This window comes from Cygnus olor, chromosome 4 (genome assembly GCF_009769625.2).
Source record: "Cygnus olor isolate bCygOlo1 chromosome 4, bCygOlo1.pri.v2, whole genome shotgun sequence".
NCBI lineage: Eukaryota > Metazoa > Chordata > Aves > Anseriformes > Anatidae > Cygnus > Cygnus olor.
Window position 1 is genome coordinate 51,119,675 of NC_049172.1, and position 20,269 is coordinate 51,139,943.

The 20,269-nt window shown below is 39.2% G+C and overlaps 1 protein-coding gene across 1 annotated transcript in view; it reads left to right on the plus strand.

Moving 5' to 3' along the window:
* Positions 1-11,797, plus strand: part of GABRA4 (gamma-aminobutyric acid type A receptor subunit alpha4) — a 49,486-nt gene extending 37,689 nt beyond the window's left edge. Inside the window, 1 exon segment of the mRNA XM_040555890.1 lies at positions 1,990-11,797. Within this exon segment, the coding sequence (XP_040411824.1) occupies positions 1,990-2,523 (534 nt within the window). The 3' untranslated portion in view covers positions 2,524-11,797.
* Positions 11,798-20,269: the final 8,472 nt, after the last annotated feature.

The following is a 20,269-nucleotide window of genomic DNA, read 5'->3' on the forward strand; positions in this document are numbered from 1 at the left end:
CTGTCCTGATTGTATTTTAGAATTTAAATTTAGCAGTCTCAAAAAGCTGCTTTACTATTCCTGGGTCATTGACAACCCTAGTGTGAAAGTATCCAAATTGCACACCTGTGTGTACTTCTGCGCTTCCCAAATAGTGACTCAGGCTTCTCTTTCAAACAGTACAATTAGCGTTTCTTTCAGGAAACACACGTTTCCTCTGGTGTTTATGCAGTAATTCCAGTCCTCTGCTTCTTTGGATTGCAGATGCATAAAAATAAAGAAAATGTATTGACACACTTCTATGCAGGAAGGAAAACTGTGAAACCTAAGAGGGATTCTTTAATATATCAACCATGAGCTGGTAAATACATCAGCCGTGAACTGGCTGCTATTCATGACTGTATATGCGACAGCTTCACACAAATTCAAGCCAGCAGTGTTGCCAGTGATTGATTTGTACTGCAATGAACAGAATATGGGACCAGCATTCTGGTCATAATGGGAGTGCTGCACATGTCAAGCAATTTATTATTATTATTCTGTATTCTTTTTTTTTTTTTTTTTCCCAGATATTTTTCAGCTCCTGTTTCTGTGTTTTCTTAAGCAAAATAGCTAAGCACAACTGATGCAGCAGACAGACATGGTTGTCACTCTTCTCACTGTTCAAGGCACTAGTACCTTGAATAATACCCCAGTTATTCTCCGTTACTGCTCTGGCACTCGGTGGAGAGAATCGTTGTGCGATGAAGGAGGGAGGAGGGATTGCTGCCTACTTTCTCTCTTTGTTGTGCTGTGATCTTTGGCAGGGTTCTTTGGTCTGGGGAAAAGGGAAGTAATGGAGCCAAATACACAGCAGCCTGAGGTGGTACAGGGCAATGCTTGGGAAGAGTATATCAGAGATATGCAAAATATGATTTTTGATGCATATAACAAGGGATTGTTTAGTCCTGTCTGTTATTACACCTGCATTGCTGCTGTTGAGCATGTATACCCTACCCATGAATAAACCCATGTTTCATGAAAAGCAGTGGGCCTTTGTGCAAAACGTATTCATATATCTAAAAAAAGTGCAGAGATGGTGATTTAAAAGACTGCTCTTCAGGTACCCTTCCTGAAGGGGCTTCAGGAGATGTTAGGCTTCCTCTGAAATACAAAGAAGAAGGACAGAGCCTGAGTCCCAGTCTCAGAAGTCAGTAAAATATTAAAACCTGCTGGATTTGTCATCTGTACATCCTTATCTGTATTTTAGTTTCTCATCTAGCCTAATAAGTACTATTTGGCTTAAATATATCTTTCAGAATGACATCCGGACTTGCCTGAAGACATCGAGTAATGGAGAATTCGCCACTTTTCTTAGTTAATTAATGGAAAGAAGTAGTTGATGAAAGACTGATTTATTCACTGGTTCAGTTGCAGCTGGATAATTTATTGCCTGTGGTTGATGTGAAAAAGCATTGACTTTTTTTTTTTTTTGAAAGAACAAGAAAGGGGTAACTTGGTTTGGTAAATACTAGAATTTTAATATAATTTACTAAATAAGGTAAACTAGAGCTCCTAATATACCCTAATATACGGTAGTTACTTTTGCAGAGATGAAAAGCAGAAGTTAAACCATCATGGCTGGTAAGTCAGTTCTAGAATATTTGTATATTATCAGAGAAATAAGCAAGCATCAGACAATTTTATTTGGTGGTGAGCCCGAAAATATCCCAACCCAAGAATGCTTAGCCTCATGTTACTAAGTTTACATAGGTACCACATCACATGGAGTGTGAAGTGTTGGATATGTTCACCTTGGTATTACAGCCACAGGTAAAAGGAATTCTTGTTTATCACTTTATATGCTATTAAACCTATTTCCGTGAGCATGTGGTATTTTTGTGCTTCAGGATCAAGCTACTATTGATATTTGTGAGTATTATTCAGTTAATACTTGACTATAAAGTTTCCATTGCTTCTGTTTAAGTGTATGTTTTAGGAATGACTAGTATTTTTTTTGTAACTTTGCAGAGTACAGATGCCAATTCAAATGTGAGGAAAAGAACGAATGCCACAGTACAGTCAGAAGCTGATGGTGGGAGCCGAATTGACACAAGGCACAGCTCTATCCAGACTCCCTCAGTAGCTCAGGGGTCTTCTGACATTACACCCCACTCTCTTTCTGCATCAAGTCCCAACCCTTTTACACGCATCAATGCATCAGAGACATTATCTTCTGCAAGAGCTACCCCTCCAGCTCCTCCTTCTACCCCAATTTTAACTGGATTTGTATCCCAGCATGCTACAGCTGGATCCCCTTCCATTCAGCACTTGCTTGGATCTAGACTGGAGCAGATTCAGACCACCACACCTAATACATTAGGAGCATCTGCAAAACCATCGGCTGTCACACCACCTGCTCCCCCTGCCTCCCACTCTGGCACTAGTAAGATAGACAAATATGCACGCATTTTATTTCCTGTTACCTTTGGAGCATTTAACATGGTCTACTGGGTGGTGTATCTATCCAAGGATACCATGGAAAAATCAGAAAGTCTAATGTAGTTTTGCTGCTATGTAGTAGTTCCTAAATTATACTCACATTTGATGCAGAGTTTCTTCTTTTGAAACTATTTAAAAAAAGAAGTCAATAATTCTTATTTATAAAAGCTGTGTGCTACTTTCCCGTTGTAAAGGCTGGAGTTATTGGGGATAATTAGTTAAGTCTTTCCAGAGTAATAGGTAACAGAATTGTCTTCCTCCCTTCAGCTAGCAGTGAACCATCACTCTTCAGACAGACTGCTTGCCTTTGGGAGGAACATGCAGAGGGAAAAAAATCAAAGGCAGAAGTGCACAACTGTGCAGTGGAACACATCTTGACTGCAAGGAATTATGCATGCTGATTACCACAAATCCCTGAGGCACTTAGCACCGCTGTCTGGACACAGCATTTCATTCTTTGAGTGCAAGGCCTATGTCCTGAATATTTTGACAGTACTTGCTAGAAAAGGACTTTCCCTGCTAGATTAAAATTGGCAGAATGGGGGAAAAATGAGCAGTGGAATGAGAAAACGGAGTCCAGCCTGGGAGAGTGCAACTCCAGAAAAGTTATGCAAAGGAGTTGTAGAGCTCCATATATTTTTACTAAGCATTATTTTGCATTGCAACCTGGGAAATTCTCACTTAAAATAGGAATGAGTGAACCTTATAAAATCTGAAATCTGATGTAATTCTCAAAATTTGAGTTTTTTGTTTGGTAAGGTGATCTTAAATGTGATTCTTCTTAAACTTTGCCGACCAGCTTGAGTGGATTTATTCCTAAATTACATCTGTTGAGGTAGAAGGCAACCAGGCCCACAGTGTTCAACTGTTTGAATTTTGTTCTTTCCTTTGGATGCTTTTGGGTTTTTTGTTTTTTGTTTATTTATTTTCCATATTTTTCAGTCACACTCCTCTGATTTCCTTTGAATACATATTTCTTCCCCCTCTTTTATATAATGTTTGTTTCAAGTTAAATTTTCAACAAATTTTGAAGTAGCTTCAGAATCGAGTAAAACACATTTTCCAGTGCTTTGATGAGCGTGGCTATGGCACATCTTTGAGTGAACACAAGACACCCTTTTCTGAAGGAACGCTGTGACATAAATAGGAAAAGAATGCTTCTAGGCGAAGCAGGGTGGAACACAAGGTATATTTATGGTCAATTCGTTTCTCTTATGCTATGGTATAGATAGGTGCTTTCTTTAGGGGCTCAATACGCAAGCAGGCAATTACCTGTCTTTATTAAAACAACAACAAAAATGTGAATGGTTTAAACATGATAAAAATGTTATCTGCATTGTTCTTTTCACCAGAGCGGGTAGAAGATATGCTGGCAATAAATCTAAACATGTTTGCACAGATCCATCTGGCTAGGCAAATGGCTACTGTTTCTGTGCAGGCGACAAATGAAAAATCAAATTCTCAGCTGTGATCTCACCGTGCCTTTAAGGGGTCGGGAAGCAGCTGATTCTCCTTCAAGTGGGCTAATTCTTATCTTCAGTTAATTTGTGTAGCAGATTGATAGCCCATTGTCAAAGTTTTATGCTGGGGGGCAGATAAGGTGAGTGTTGTGGGGTTCTCTGCCCAAGTAGTGGTCAAGTGACTGAGAGACTGATGGAAATCACAAACATCTATGATGATTGAGATCACGCGTGAGACTGCCCTAGACTGAGTTGGGACAAGAATCAGTGTACAGTGACCATATCTCTGTGCCTCGTTCTATCTGTCCAAATTTTATAGCTATTTCATATCTGTGAATCTGACCTGCCAGCTTACAGGACCTGGGATAATGCAAGAAATGTATCTTACAGTATGTAGTATGGATCCCAGTCTACTACTTCATGTGTAGCATTAGAATGTGTATGACAGGATGTATAGGATTTGGGATGTCTTACATGACTTTATTAAGATGTAATAATATAAACAGTTACCTTAATCTTTTTTGTTTAGTTAAGTGATATTCTCAAGAGGCTAGGCATGGTCCTTTCCAACAACACTCCTTGGAAAACCATTACACGTGCCATAGCACAGAAACAGAAATGGAGCACCCGTGCAGGTTGTCTAGCTGCAGTAGTTTGCATCTTTGGAGGTATCACTAGGACCTGTGACTGTTTCTTCCCTAATTTAGTCACATTATTACAGATTGTCAGAACAGAAGATACTCTACAAGAGATGGTTTGTTTATTTTGTGAAGAAGAAACAAAATTAATCCTTTGCCAATTGCTGATCATAATTGCACAAGAGATATATTTTTCCTACTATAAAGAACAATGGCTTTGTATGTGTTGGGAACCTAGTGTTTGCTCCAGAAGTTACTGAAGTTATTCTTTGCTTTTCTCTCTGATGAATAACAAGGATGTTTTCTCTCAGACAGAGCTTTAAACGATTCACGAGAAATAGCTGTCTCTTCCTTTCCACCCACCCCCCTATACTGCTCATATAATCAGCTTTTTCGGTGCATTGTTCAGTAGGATCAACACTGGTTCAGCCTATTTGACCAAGGTCAATCTAAATGTGCTACTTGAATTCATTTGTATGTCCTGCTTCATATTGAAGACTTATAAGGAGGAGAAAAGGATTGCAGAAATTAATAGAATTCCAGTTATTAATATCTATGCTTCCACGTTAGAAATTTTTAATCATATCTCAGAACAATGTTTTAATCTGTCGATATATTTCTGAATTACCTTCCAACACTTGCATGTTAATATTCAAAATGAGATATAAAAATTCTCATCGAGTCTAGGACTAATTTATTGTACTGTGCTACATTATTGTGTTCCTGTGTATGAAGAAATTATCATAACTAGCTTTCTGAAGTACATAAGGACAACGTAGATAGGAGGTTATTGTTAAAAGTGTTTTTCCATCATATTTAATCTCCTTTTGGAGTGATCAGAAACAGTAAACAGCCTGCAGTATACTCAGAAATACTGTCTGGTTCTGAATACTGTGTAATTTAGAAGCACAAAAAAAAAAAAGCAAGGCAGGAATATGCTAAATATAGAGGGCCAAATGTTCAACACTGGTAACATAAATCACAAGGGAGAGTGTTGCAGGTGTCATTTCAGTGACCAGATAGGTTACTAGGGATGGTTTTGAGTGAGATGAGCTTTACAGGATTTTTATTTTTTATTTTTTTAATATTGGTTTTGTGGAACATTTTTTTTTTTTTGACAGAAGCACAGTCATTTAAAACTAACCGCTTCAGATAGTCATCTTTATAACCAGGAAAGTAAATTGTATAGAGAGCCAAAAAACCTTACCAGGAAACAGAGATCAATCTCCACTAACTGCTGTTTCCTCGGAGACATTGTTACCAATAGCAAAACTCCCACAGATTTCAGTGATGCAGCCCCAACCAGTGATGCAGTCATTTGAGAAAACTGGTTGAAAACTCAATTCAAGAAGATTGTCTTCACAGGTGTTGAAGTGTATTTCATAGTCAACTGTAAGGCCAAGTTGTGCAAGGTCAAATTTCTCTCGGCCCGCTATTAAGAATTTTCGCTGCAATTTCTAAAGTGATGAAGTCAAGTAAAGAGGCAAACCCAGACCCCAGCCCTCTTAGAGCTCAGAAGCAGTACTGGAGTCTGTCTTTGTCCCTACAGAAGGGACTTGTCTCCATCGAATGGATGTTAATGGCACATTTCTGAGGTGCTCTGGATTTCTTCTCCCATGTGTTTTTAATGAAAAAAAGCAGACTTTGTAAATTGTCATCCAGTCTACATTACCTTGCAATCAGGCAAGTAGACAATATGATAATTAAATGAAAGAAGCAAATAATTTAATAAGGAATGTGACTAGAGATCTTCTGTTAACAGGAGCTAAAAGTTATTGATTACAGGGAGCTCAAGCATAGTCTTGGGCATCTCATCATTTTTATGACTCAGGATGGACTTGGAAAAAAAAATTGGGAAAGCCAATTAATTATATGTAATAGGATTTAACCAGTTATTTCCAGAGAAAAATGAACTAGCTATTTTTAATAAGTGCAGAATTCTTTTTCCTTCAATTTTTTTGCATACCTCCTGTATGTCATTCTGACACAGTGCACCTTATGAGGTAGTGAAGTTGCATGTATGTTGTGTCAGAACATCAGAATGTACAGTGTATATCCCTTGTGCTGTTGGAAGTGGAGGGGAAGGCCAAAACAGAAGAAAAGAACACACACACAGGTTGTGTAAGAGACATACTGGCCACCTGGGACACTTTCTTGTAGGTGCTGCAGGAGATTTTCTAGGAGAATTTTAGTGTGGGAAGCTGGAGCGTGGTTTCTTTTGTAGCACACTCTCCCCCCAAATTCCAATAGCTTCCACTAAAATGGATAGCTGTTGTATGGCTAATAAAGTTATAAATTACAATACAGACAGCTGAAAAACACTGCTTTTGGATTTGTTTAATTCTAAAGTTAAAATCATGGATTAAGAAAAATGGCAAATGCGTTGTTGAGAAAGCTAGGTGACATATAGCATTTAATGATGACATGGATAAAGCCAAGGATGATCAAAGTTTTAGAAGTATTAGAGAACAGCAGAGATATGTGGCTCAGTAAGTTTGCATGAGGTCAGTGGAAGGTGGAGGATGGGATTCACTTCTCTGGATGGTCTGGCAAACATAAATCAGTACATTAAAAAGTTGAAGGAACAGAATTGCATAAATAAAACTTCTTAGTGCAAATCCAATGGGTAAAACCAGATGGTTCAGTGGAAGGGAAATCAGGCCTACTGGTTCTCCTGGAAGGAAAAGTGCATCATTTTGGAAGAGTCTGATACACACTAATTTTTATAGTCTTCATTTGTAGGTCTCAGAAACAAGTTGTAGCTTTTTTGGAGAATATGAGTGTGGTTGTGCAGTTTCAGCATGTTCTGAGTACATCAGATTTTAAAAGTAAATTTTTGGCACATTCTAAGCAAGTGTGAGTAGTGAGAAGTACAGAGCATTTGGAAAAGCTCTCTTTGCTAATGTTAATTTCTGTGTTCTTAACTGGAGGGAATGAAAAAGCAATTATTGTAAGATCGATAGAACTTGTAAACCATACTTTATTTTCATGTGGATTTGAAAATGTGGTAGGTATCCCTTTCAGAATTGATTAGTTTTACCCTCTAGTCCATAACTTAATGCATCTACAGATCTCTCTTACACTTCCTTATTCTTTTTTATATTATTTCACCAGAAAGAGCTTACTTCAAAGCAAACCAGTTACTATCCACTGCAGCTCACTGTGTTTTCTGGTCATAATTCTATTTGCTTTCCTTCTTTCCTGAGAAACCAAGAGTGTCATGTCATCTTTAAAATAAAAATAACAGAGAGGGGAAAAAAAAAAAAGCCTTGGAGACTCCCTTTTAGAAAAAGCATCCAAACTCCCATCAGCTATAAAACGATCTCTTTAAATAGTAGCATAATTTTAGTATTTAAAAATACTAATGTGATCACAGCCTGGATACATATATATAAAAACATTCAAATAATATGAATTCTCTGAATTGTAACGGAAGCAGGCTCAAGATACACTTGCAAGCAATCTTATTTTGAAAGAGTACCTTTCTGTATGCAAAGCACCATGTGAGGTAAGGATTTATTATTATTATTATCTTCATATCTGCATTTTCAAGGAAAAAGATCCTGATGGGAAAAAAAAATTAATATTGTACTACTGAATTAACCCTCAACTGGAACAGAGACCTGAGTTGCTCTTGCCATTGTTGATCTACTTCACCATTTGTGGTCTATTTTAGTGAATGTTGTAACCACATAGATGGTTTGTTGGCATAAATAAGCATTTAAAGAAATAATCTTTATATGGGAATGTGTTTTACTCCTTTGAAAAATCTTAGCTGGAGATTGGGAGAAGAAGCAGGTGACTTTGTGAAGCACTCAGCTGGACTTGTGAGTTCAATGCATTGCAAAACTAAGTACTGATTTGTCTTGCCTTGTCGTCTTGTGCTGGTGGCTCATCTCCATGGTAAGTAAAGATGCACGAGTATGGAGAACTCTGAACTCAAGAACATGTACGAGAGTGTCATTAAAGTGCTTTCAAAGCACTTTAATAGTAGTTTTTGAACCTCCTCACTATACAGTAACTTCACAGTCTGTTTTACATTTGCAAGCTTGAAAATCTCCCTGCTAGACTTCACCAGGTCATCAAATGAGTAATATACATCATAACATATTTCAGTAAATCAGTTTTTCTGTATGTACATGCATTTCATTTTTTATTAACTTAAGTCAAAACTTTCTAGCACCAGACTGGTGGTGGAGACGTGAGGAATTCTGGATAACCAGAGTTCCTGTAGAATTACATTAAGGCAGCCTTTTATAATGTAGAAGGATGCCTTTGCAGATCAATGCCAGTAGCAAATTCATAGTGGAGATGAATCCACTGCTGCTTAATCCAGGCCTTGAGTACACGAGCCATATTTGAAGGGATCATGGATGGGAGCTAGCTTATGTACTACCAGCCTCTGAAGCAGTCTGCACCAGACAGAGCACATTATTACATTATTACTCTACCATCTACTACTCTACTGTCTAACTGTGTTCCTACCTTCTTCTTGCTGTCTGCTTTGTGTGGTGAGAAGTACTGGTGTGGTCATGGCGAGCTGGCTGAAATAGCTTGTCTAGCTAAAAGCAAGTTTGTCTTTTTTTGTCTTTTGGCTGGGTTAGCAGGCAGCTGAATCAGTTCTCTGATCTGGCTCACTGTGTTAATGCTGGTACAAAGGAGGTGGCGAGGAGGCTGGGATTATGTTTTGGGGTGGATTAAAATTATTGTGAAACCACAGCTGTAGGATTCTTCCCCTGCCTCCTCTGGCATTAAAGCAGAGGCTCACAGCCTTCCTTGAACCTTAGGTGCCATATGTGGTCATTTTTTTCCTCTATAAAGGCGATTTTGTCAGTTGCATCAATGACAAATAATGGACAAAAAATACATGAAGGCCAGAATTTATGAAAGAGCTTGAGTCAAACAAGTTTTTTTTTAAGAGAGAGAAAAGGAAGAGATGGGAAAACATCAGCAAGGATGAAAAATTTAGTTTCTTGCTACCAAGCAGTTATTTTAAGATATGTCCTATTAGAGGTACTAGAGCAGCATCTGGCAGGAAACAGCCTAGAAATAATTATTTCTTTATTATAAGTAAAATGAGAAAGTAATAAAGAAAATTGCTAATGTTGCTAATGTTTTCTTAGAAACGTTTATGTTCCATTGAAGTTGTTTTCATTAAAAAGCGTATTTCCATAGCCAGGAAGAATTAAGAGGCAGAATAGTAAAGGGAAAAGATTGAGTTTTATTAAATATCCCTGCTTCACTCTGATTTAGAAAATTTCTCAACCAAAAATGTAAACAATAACATTCTTTATCTTTTGGGGACTCCAAATATTTCATTTTCAGTAATGAAGCACTTTGAAACTTCTACCATTTAACGTGATTTATGTTTAAGAGACCAAATAGAGAGATTCCTGCCTCTGGTTTAACTCAATTAAAGAAGGAGGGAAAAAAATCACAACAAAAGCTTTCATTACAGTGACAGCCAGTTTTCGGAAGTGTCACCTCCCTACAAAATCTTCATATACCTAAATTCATGGGAAGCTTTATAGTGCTGAGCATTTCTGATAATGTGGTCAGTACAACAGCTTGTGGGCTGTGGCTGCATTTAAAGTAGTTGGAAAATGTATATCCAAAACCTTGGTACGTGTATAGCATGGATCCTGTGAAAGGAAAAGATGAGTTCGTAACCCAACATTTGGCTGCTTGAGAGCTCCGATGTTGCTAATGTGGGGAAAAGTAGGAACCTGTCGTCAGAAAAGTGATGAAGGAGAGTGAGACTGCCTCTTTTAGAGATGATGCAGATCTCATGCTGGCTTAAGCCACTCATGAAAGTGCCCCCTAAACTCCTTCCCAAGTGGGTAGCTTAGGCATAGGCTGAGTGTGATGTGGAATTCAACACCAACTGCAAATCCTGCCCGCAGATCAGCACCCTTAATCTGTCCTAAGGTTTCTGATGCTGTGGCTGGAAGACTAGAAGGATTTGAGCAAGCAGTGACTGCCAGCTGGGATGCATCCATCTTGCTGTGCCTCCAAGCCATACCGTGACGAATCAGGGCCCTCAGAGGACTGGGGGCAGGATGGAAAATGCTCTCTTGGAGTACCTAATAGGGCAGACTGGAGCTGAAGCTCTTCTTTCAGCTCAGCACTGCTGATACTGTCTGTAACAGTACTGAACATCCCAGAGGAGGGTCAAGGTGTCCTGCACTCTTGTCTTCTCCTTGTACATCTGCTAAATGCTCTGGTATGGAGAGTCGTGGGACTGATGAAATTGGGCATGCCTAGTGCAGCTGCTTGATAAACATCCATGGTTTCTGTAGTTGTTTTCCTAGTCCAGCAGTGGTTTAGGAAAAAAAAAAAAAGTCCAGCTGTACAAGCTCTGCTCCTGAAGCCCATGCTAGCAGCATGTGGGCTTCCTCAAAAGCAAAATAGCGTCTCCAATTTTTAAAGGCATAGTTATTTTGCCCCATCAGTTGTCCTGTAGCTTAAACATTGCAAAAGTTGCTTTCTCTTTGACTCTTACTTCTTTTAAATTCCCTATTATGCTGTGTGTTTGTGAAGAAAATAACTGAGCTGACTCCCCCCTGCTGTCCCCCTGCTGTCTTATTTACATTTTTAAAAAATAAGGTTCTTCACTGCACACATGGAGATCACAGGCTGTTTTGCAAATTTGGGGAAGGCAGCAAACACAGCCAGTAATTGCCTTGCTGAGTGGGGACTGGGGTCTAATAGGCCTGAACTTAGTCCTGGTAAAGCCGTCTGTTCAGCAGGAGAAGGTATCCCTATGCTGGGGAAGAACAGCTGAGCCTAAAGACTGTTAGGCATTTTGCTGAGGCAGGGTATTAGAGTTGAGGCTTAAGATCTGCTTGTTAGCTATTTTAAAACCTCCTAAATGTACAGTCTCTAAACCCATGCTTCAGCACATCCTGCTCCTTTTTGCACTGTTTTGGTTCCTTCCAGACCTGTCCCTGACTTTGCTCCCTTGCCCCATGGCTGAGCAGGGGACCAGTAGCTGCTGGGATGCTCCAGAACACTGGGGGGACCACGAACATGGGGAGGGAGAGCTGTGGGGTTTTTTGGGAAGTGTTGCCTTGAAGACTCCTCCCCCTCGTTGCTAAAATTGGTTCATCTAATAAACAATGTGGGGCCACACTTTCTACTGCACTCTCAAATCATGGTGGCCAGGAGGGCAGGCTGGGAGGTGTTAATTTCTGTGCTGGTAAATAATTCAAAATGTAATGGCTGTACCAGCTGAGGAACCAAAAGAAAAGGGGAATTTATACTGTGGCTACAGCAGGTGCTATAGCTGTCTGTCATTTTTAAGTTGGGAAAAAAAATATTTACTGGTATTTTAATTAACTGTAAACTTTTCTTTTCCTGTGAAGCCCTGTCCATTGCAACAAAAGCATTTGCATTTAATCTTAGACCATTGTAAGAAATATTCCCAGTGAAAGCTTTGAAGCTTTTTGAAGTATTTTAATCTTTGTTTTCTGTAAAAGCTGTGGCATGCAGAAAACACCCACTAAAGCAGCATAGTAGAGATGCTTCTTTAACACCCACTTAGGGAAGACCCAAATCCCCTAACTTTTCTTTCAATAATTTATTACTTCTGCAATATGTGACTATCCTAGATGCATGTTGCAAGAGTTTGTGCCATGCCAAATTCTGATGTGTATCCCTTTGTGTTGACCCATACCTGGGGAAAACCAGAAAGGAAATAAAAACAAGGGAAGCCTTGGAGTTGAGTTCTTTTACATCATTCTTTGTGCACGTTTTTGTTGCATGGAACAATGTGGCTGGAAGATTGGAAGAATCAGAGGTTAACTAAATTATTTGAATGCATATATTAAATGCTGGTCACCTGATTATACTAAAAAAAACCTGAAAAGGTGGTTTGATAGCTGTCAACTTGTTTTGCTATTGTGCAGCTTAACTGTTACCTTCCTGTATAATGAACATCTATGTATTTGGAAAATAAATCCATCTTGCAAGAAAGATTGTGCAAAAATTGTTCCTATTATACTCCAGTGTATATTGCTGATGTCAAATAAAATACAATTGTGAGAGTTCTTAAACAGTTGTCTTTCTAATTGTGGCCTGCAGCAGGAAGAGGAGAAGCTATAAACTTCTTTGGTACGGATCCTCCCGCAGCTAGTGCTGGGACATTGATGTTAGTTAATGTGTCAGTCAACCTAATGGACAGATAAAGGGATGGGTTTCATTAGTAATAGGATGAATGATAATTTGTTGTATAATTTCTTAGGATGGCACACCAATTTACTGATGTATTGTTGTCAAGATATCTCACCAGGTTAATCAGCTGAGAGCTAAACAAATTACCTTGCCTCTCTCACAGCAACAGAAACAAATACTTATGGTAGTGGTGCCCTCTTTCTCTCTCCTTTCTTTCTGTGAGGTGCTTTAACAGTCCTTACTCCTTGCCTTACCTGCCAGCAGTCCAGTTGCCAGCTGCTCTGCTTCATTACACGACCTAAAGTGATTTTTCTAATATTCTGTGCTTGGGCCTGATACAGCTCCCTTGCATCAGAAGGCAGATGTAGACTTGCAGAAACTATGTTTCAGTGAGGGTTGAAAAATACCTAGCAATAAATATGTGTAGGGAGAAAGATGTATGGAGAAATCATTTCAGTATGTGCAGTGGCCTGTGCAGGGAAGGGAGTGGGGCACCCTTATTTCTTTTGCTTAAGGGTGGTCAGGAACATCAAATCTTTTTTTGCAGGCTGAGATGAGAGCTGTCAGAATGGCTTACAGTGCTGCAAAGTGCTGTAATTGCTGCTTGCTTCAGGGACAGATTTTGACACCAAGAAATCTGCTGTGTTTGACAACCACAGTTATTTCTTAGATTTGGGAGATTCTGTGTCCCTTTCTCCTGGCTTCTGTGGGTGTACTTTTTAAGCCTGATGCACAAACTTGTTGTTTGGGTTGCTGCTGCCGTTTAATGCTATATGGCATGATGCTACCCCACATCACATGTTTTATTAATGGCACTTGTATTGATTTGGCAGGTGATTCTGCTGTCAGGCTACTTGTAAGGCCTGTTTAGCATCCCTGGAAAGTTGCTGCTGGCTTCAGAGGGTGATGGGATCAGATTTTATGCAAGTCAGAGCTTTGGCTCCTGGCAGCGTAAAAGGAATTCGGTATTCAGCCTGAAAGCAATTGGGAACTTTTCTCTGTCTGGCATAAAGCACCTCCTAAATTCATTATTCACAGCTGTGAATGCCTTCATGTGCAGGGCTTGAGTGTGATTCATGTTTCTTGAGAGCACTGGGGTCCATTCCTGATAGGCAGGAGCGTGAGACTTCTAAGTTTTTTGGTCTGGTTTGAAGAAGGGAATTGAGCCTGGGTTTGCTATGCGATTGGTCTGTCTACAGGCCTGTGAAAAACCTGAGGCTGAGCTGGAAGCAGGTGCTCTCAGTTCCCATTAAAATGTTCTACTTTTGTACGTAGAACCTAATCCTTCTCATAAAGGAAAAACCACAGCTTGGGACTCAGTTGGGGGTGGTGGTGGTCAGGCTCTGTCTTTTTGCCTGCTGCTCTTCTCTGCTCTTTTCCTCCTCCCTTTCTGCAGGGCTTGGTCTCATGGATGTGTTCTGGGATTCTTTGTTGGAACAGTCCTGAAGAAGAGATATGTAAGTATGCCATTAACATAATAAAAAGTCCTAGTCGCAGATCTTGAATATCACTGTTCATCTACTGAGCAAACTCTGACCTGAAATATAAAGGTAAACCAGCTCAGCACATTAGCTCATGTGAGGTGATCAGAGTAAAGTTGTCCAAGATAGCAACCAGACGACAGCTGCAGTTATAAGTGAATGAACGCCTGGGAATAGGGCAGATGTGACCCACGTGGCTTTTCATAGCTTATGTGAGGAAGAGACAGAGAGACAGGCAGTTGTATTGACTTCACCATGGGAGAGAGCACAGCTGAGTAGTCTGGAAGAGAAGTTCAGGGGAGAGTGCAGAAGCCATCCTAGTGTGAGAGCAGGAAGGATTTGGTTGCAGCTGGATGTTATTAGGTGATGAAGACAGGAGCTGATGTGGTAAAGCCAGCAAGATTTAGAGAAATTATTTAATAATATTATACTAAACGTTATAAGGTTCACTTTGTTGGAAAGTGAGGCTGAAGGGCAGCCTTTAAGAGGAGCGGAGGACTTCCCTGTATTGCTGAGCTGGCTTTAACGCTGATGAAAGCCTTTGGACTGGAATTACACTGCTGCCCTGAAGGATGTTTTGAAAGGAATCTCTCTGGAAAACCAGCAGGCATGAAACTGCTGGAACAAGATGCCAAAGGCATTCTAAGATGGGAAATGTATCCAAGTTTATTCCATGGTATTTATTTAAATTTTGGCTGTGTTTCCTATATGACATTTTGTGCTTGGTCTGTGGAGATTTTTACTTTCTGAGCTGAGAAAATTTCACTTCTAACTACAGAAAACTCATTAAAAATGTATTGAAGTATTCTCTTTTTCAGATGACAAGAAGCTGAATAAAGAGCTCCTCACTCTGAAGTGTCATGCACAACATTAAGAGAGTATGCCAAAACAGCATGAACAACTCGGTTCTTCCCAGTGTTTTATCTACTTTTTTTTTTTTTTTTTTTTTAACTGATTGCAGTCTGAGGTACTTCTAATGTCCTTTTCTTTTCTAGGCTAATAGTTAGAGGTCTTGCCCATAAAAGACCTTTAAAGACTCCTGCCCAATTTACAATGTGCGTATTGATACATGTTCCCAGATGCCATGGAAGTAACCATAACCACTAGTCCATTACAGCAAAGGAGAAGCCTGTGGGGTCTTTTGAAGCATACTGGAAAGTGCTTTTGCTTTAGGAGTTTATCCTGGATCATGAATGAGCAAAGGTGTGTGATTCTGTTGCCAGTGCAGGAGATGATTTCAGACACATTTTTCACAGTGTTTCCGGATCCCTTGTTTGACGAACACACACACGCACAGGGAGTCAGGAACCAGGTAGCGTTGTATGAGGAATCTGTGCCTAGAGTCCCTGTGTATCTTACTGGATTCAGCCCTCAACGCTGTTAAGATGGCAGCTGATAAAAGCAGCTTATGGCTTGTTGCAATACGAGAAGTAGACTGAAATTAAGAGAAAAGGTAACTTTCAGAATTAAGCTTTATGTGGATTGTATAGACACAGAACCAGCTACAGGAGCACTATTTTTATCCTAGGGGTGCAACCTTCCTGTGCACTCCACATCAGCTTTTGGCTAAATGCTGTAGTGGTTCTGATACTTTGTTCAAAGGGAGATTTTGTAAGGGTGTACATAGCCACTTAGAAATCCAACCAGCATCGTTATTTAAATGGGTCTGGTCCAGTCTGAACAATTTTTGCTACTGCAATATAGAAGTTTTATTTATTTATTTATTTATTTTAGCATGCAATTGACTTTGATTTCTTTATTTAATCACCTTACTATTGTTATTTTCTTTTATGGAAACCAATTACATCTGTAAGAGAGTTTGGGCTGGAAGTCGTTCTTGTGGTTTCTCTAAATTTCTGGCTCTTCTAAACATCATTGCACCTTTGTTATGTGATTCATTGTGGGCTATGAAGCAGCGCAGTGACTTGGAGATGGTGTGTGTAGGCTCTGCTTGGTATGTTGAGAGCTGCAGGTTGGGAAGGTGGGATTCCTTGGGGTTGCAGAAGCAGGACCCTGACCAGAACATGGGAGGAGGTCTGATTCCATGCTCTCCATATGGCTCCCAGCCTCTTTAAGCACTCTGTCTGTCAGTTGCTCCTTCTGGAATTAGCCCTAAACCCCTTTTTAGTATGCTTTAACTTCAGCATAGAAGATTGAAATAAATATCACTTTTGCAGAGCAAATCTGATAACTTTTATCTGTGAATTTGAGAAAAGATCATAACTGTTCATAAATGTAGCTTTACAAGTAAGGAAATGGCACGTCTGCTCCACTTGTCTAACTATAAGCCTCTTATTCTGTGTTTTCAAGAGCTTGGGATCCTATCAGCATCTTCAGCTTTGATAAGGTGCCTCCTCCCGCGCTTTCTGAAGGTTGTTACAGTACTGACTGCTTTTGAAGGCGTGTAGCTCTGATTGGAGGGACTTGGCCAAGGGGAGGAGTAAAGGAAAACACCGGGCCTTCTGCTGATGTAATACCTGCAGCCATGCAGAAGGTATGAATGTTTTAGAGCCACCTTTGTGGCAGTGGCTAAGAGTTGCACAGGTACAGGCAAACTTGCAAAAGCAAGTGGCTTCAGTGAATTATCTGTTGATTTTTTATTTATTTTTTTTTAAGTTGCTGTCAGGCTGTGCAGTAGAAACTGTGATGTGACGCTCTGAAAGATTTCGTACATCTTGAAAACCTAATTCCACACAGAAATACTTAGCTGAGAAACATAGGGATGCAGCTTTTCAGAGTAAGTCAATTCCTACCATTTAATGTGTAAACCTAAATTCCCAGTGTTCTTAATGGATTTTACTTATTCTTAAATTATAATTTTAGTTCATTTGACTTTTATCTAGTCTTCCTGTAGTAAAATGAATTGATTGCACACTAGACAGTTAGATCCTTTACTCTTTTATTATCTACTAAAAGTTCAGTAAATGTTGTCCTTTTACTCAGCCTATTATAAGGGATTTAATATCATTGGAACAAGCAGCTACATAATAATATCCACTTAACTAGATTAGCTAAGTTGTCAGTATTGATGTTTCTGAATGTTTACCTATTGTTTGCTTTCAGTGATACAAAACTTGTGACCACTTGCAGATCACTGTATCTGCTATATTTTTTTTAACATGTGCTTTATCTTGCCCTTATTTTTATAGGTTGTTGTCAATGAGGTGCACTCTAAAATATGAGTTATTAGGCTTCTTTGTGTCACTGACGAACAAAAATCACATGAGCATAAATGACCAACTTGCTATTGCAGGAGGTGATGGGGAGAGAAATTGGTTAGATTGTGAAATCTGGGTGAAATACATGTCTATCTGCTGAGAAAGGCTTGGAAACAGCCAGTCTTAATGTATTGTCCAAATTTCACTCCAGGTCATCTGTGAGCAAAGCCTAATTATTAGGTCCATCAAAACTTAGACGTGAAAATTTCTGTTGACATTCTGTATCTACATCTTAAATACTTAGCCAGCAAGTACTTGCTGTAGTTACTGAAGTGCTTGGTGGGAATGGAAAAACAATGGACTTATATAAATGCTCTCAGGAAGAGGAGAGATCTGCTTTTGTCAGAAACAAAACTGCAGGAGCTGTGCTGGTGATATGAAACCAACACAATTCTCTGAACAAATGCACTTGGCAACATTGGTTTCCGTGTCACCAATTTTATGTCTTTTTTCTTACAAGTATGTTGTGGAATATAGGTCTTGCTAAAATGTTTAAATTGTGTATGTGAAGACTTGCACTGAACTCCAAACAAGATCCTTGGTTAGGTATCTAGCCTCTGTCCCAGCCTATGCTGTGGTCTGGTTGTTTGATCAGATGGGCAGAAATGTCCTGTGGCAGTGATAGGTTGCAGGTGCTCAAAGCAAGAGCTGTGGGAATGAGTCTGAGTGCACCCTTGGGTGAAATGGCCTTGTTTCATGCAGCGTGATTTATTGTTACTTCGTTCACATGAAAGTCAAATTTATTGAGTAAATTATCTTATATAATGTGAGCATATCTTCCATTATCATAAGATCAGGGTGTGTTAAATTGAGCAAATCAACCAAATCGTTACTTAATCATGTGCTTAATTTGGTGTCATGGATCTTCCCCAAGAGTATTTGTTATGTCCTTGCAAATGCATTGCTGCTGTATTTCCCTAGTAGATATTTCCTTTTCTCAATATTCAGTTAATACATATTACATTAATGTCTTTAAATTAGGTGCATTCACAAGGAGTTAATTCAGGCTACAAATAGATTTGTATTGTGTTATTAACATGTTTGTTTAAAGATTTTCTAGGGAAACTTGTATAGAATAAAACACTTCATGGGAGTCATGAAGAAATGAGAAAAGTACATACGATATTTGTGCTGGAGCTACTGAAAAGTGAGGTACAGATTCCCACAATGGGCAAAGTACAAAAAGTACAGTAGTACAAGGCCAAGAGGTTTAATCTCAAAGACCCCCCTACCAACTTTTTTTTTGTTGTTAGCCTTTGTTCCATGTACTCTTTGTTTCTTTCCTTCTCTGCTTTTCAATTCCTTCTTTCTTTTGTCCAGTGTTCCTCCCAGATCTCTCTTCATAATTGATTCCCTCAACTAACCTAATAATTGACTTCAATGGGACTTGAGGGTGTGTTCAAGTGCTCTCCTGAAGAAAGATGCTCTAGTTAATCAGGACTGAAATTGTCTGTGAAGTAAATAACATTTATGAAGAGTTTTCAGAGTTATGAATAAATTCAAGAACAATTTTTTCATGTTTATTTTGTCACAAATGACTTTATTCATAAATTATTCAGGCAGCTAGGTAAACCTCTCTCAGATACTTGGTGTGCAAGAGAAAAACCCAACTTACATATTCACTTGGGAGCTTTTGTTGGCATCCTCCAGTACAGTAGTTACACTTTGCAGCACAGTGTTTGGACAGCAAAACAAAGGCATAGTTTTGTTTCTTTCTTGATTTTGTTTCTTTCTGATTATATCTGTACTAAAAATTTAACATCTAACTTAGTTTCTGGAGTGGTTTTGGCTCATCCCAGTTTTCCAGGTGGTTCTAGGAGACAGTTAAGGAGTTATTGATGGGGGCTTTCTCAATACAGTGCCTTCCTTCACTGGAAGGCAAGAGAAGTTAATGGTGTTACTCAGTCTCATGGCAGCTGATCTCAGCAACAGGCAAAAGTCCTGGACAAGTTTAGCCCAGTAGCATAGGTGCACCAGGTGACAGCAGGGCACAGAAGACTCCTCATGTTCCTTAATTAAAGGACAGTAATTTTACCTAGTCATTAAGGGGGTAAAATCAGCAAAGGAGCTTCTTTGAATTGAATTGTGAATGTATGGAGGGATTATGCAAACTGTGTTTGTTGAAAGGAGACTTTTTAAAAAGCAGTTATATAGGACTATCCCACAGGGTTATAATAGTTCTAGTTGAAGGTCAAACTTAACTACTATTAATGACGTAGGATGACTTTAATAACTGTATTTCAATATGAAATGATGTGTATTACTGCAATTTGGTCTTTTGCAAATGTATTTTTTTGTCTAGGAAATAACCGTAAGGCATTCCTCAGTAAAGCCATTTAGCATCTCAAGCATCACAGCACTTGCTGGTGCCATCACATGTGATCGTCACAGCCTGTGATCACATCCAAGTGGTAGCATACAAATAAATCACCTCAGACATAGCTCAAATTATTCCACCGGGACTGAGATAAAGTGATAGCTCCATGAATCATCAGCCACGTGGCTGAAGCATATGTATTCTGGATATACTATGCACTCAGAGTCTTTCAGGTCTGACAGCAAACAGGCAATCCTTCTGGCCCCTGTGTGCTGGTGGCTGATATCACTGTCTTCTTGCAGATCTTCTTGCAGGTTGCTTGAGTCCATGTAATTGTCATTAAATGTAAGGGAACCACTGGAGTTGTTTGGATCCGGAATGTTTCATAGAGCTTGCTTTGACCAAGAAAGATGTCATCAAAAATGAAAATATTACAGATTTTTATTTTCCATTGTAATGGTTACATTTCTACTGCGTTAAAGAAGTTTACCTTGAAACACAAAGACACTGAAAAATAAATCTA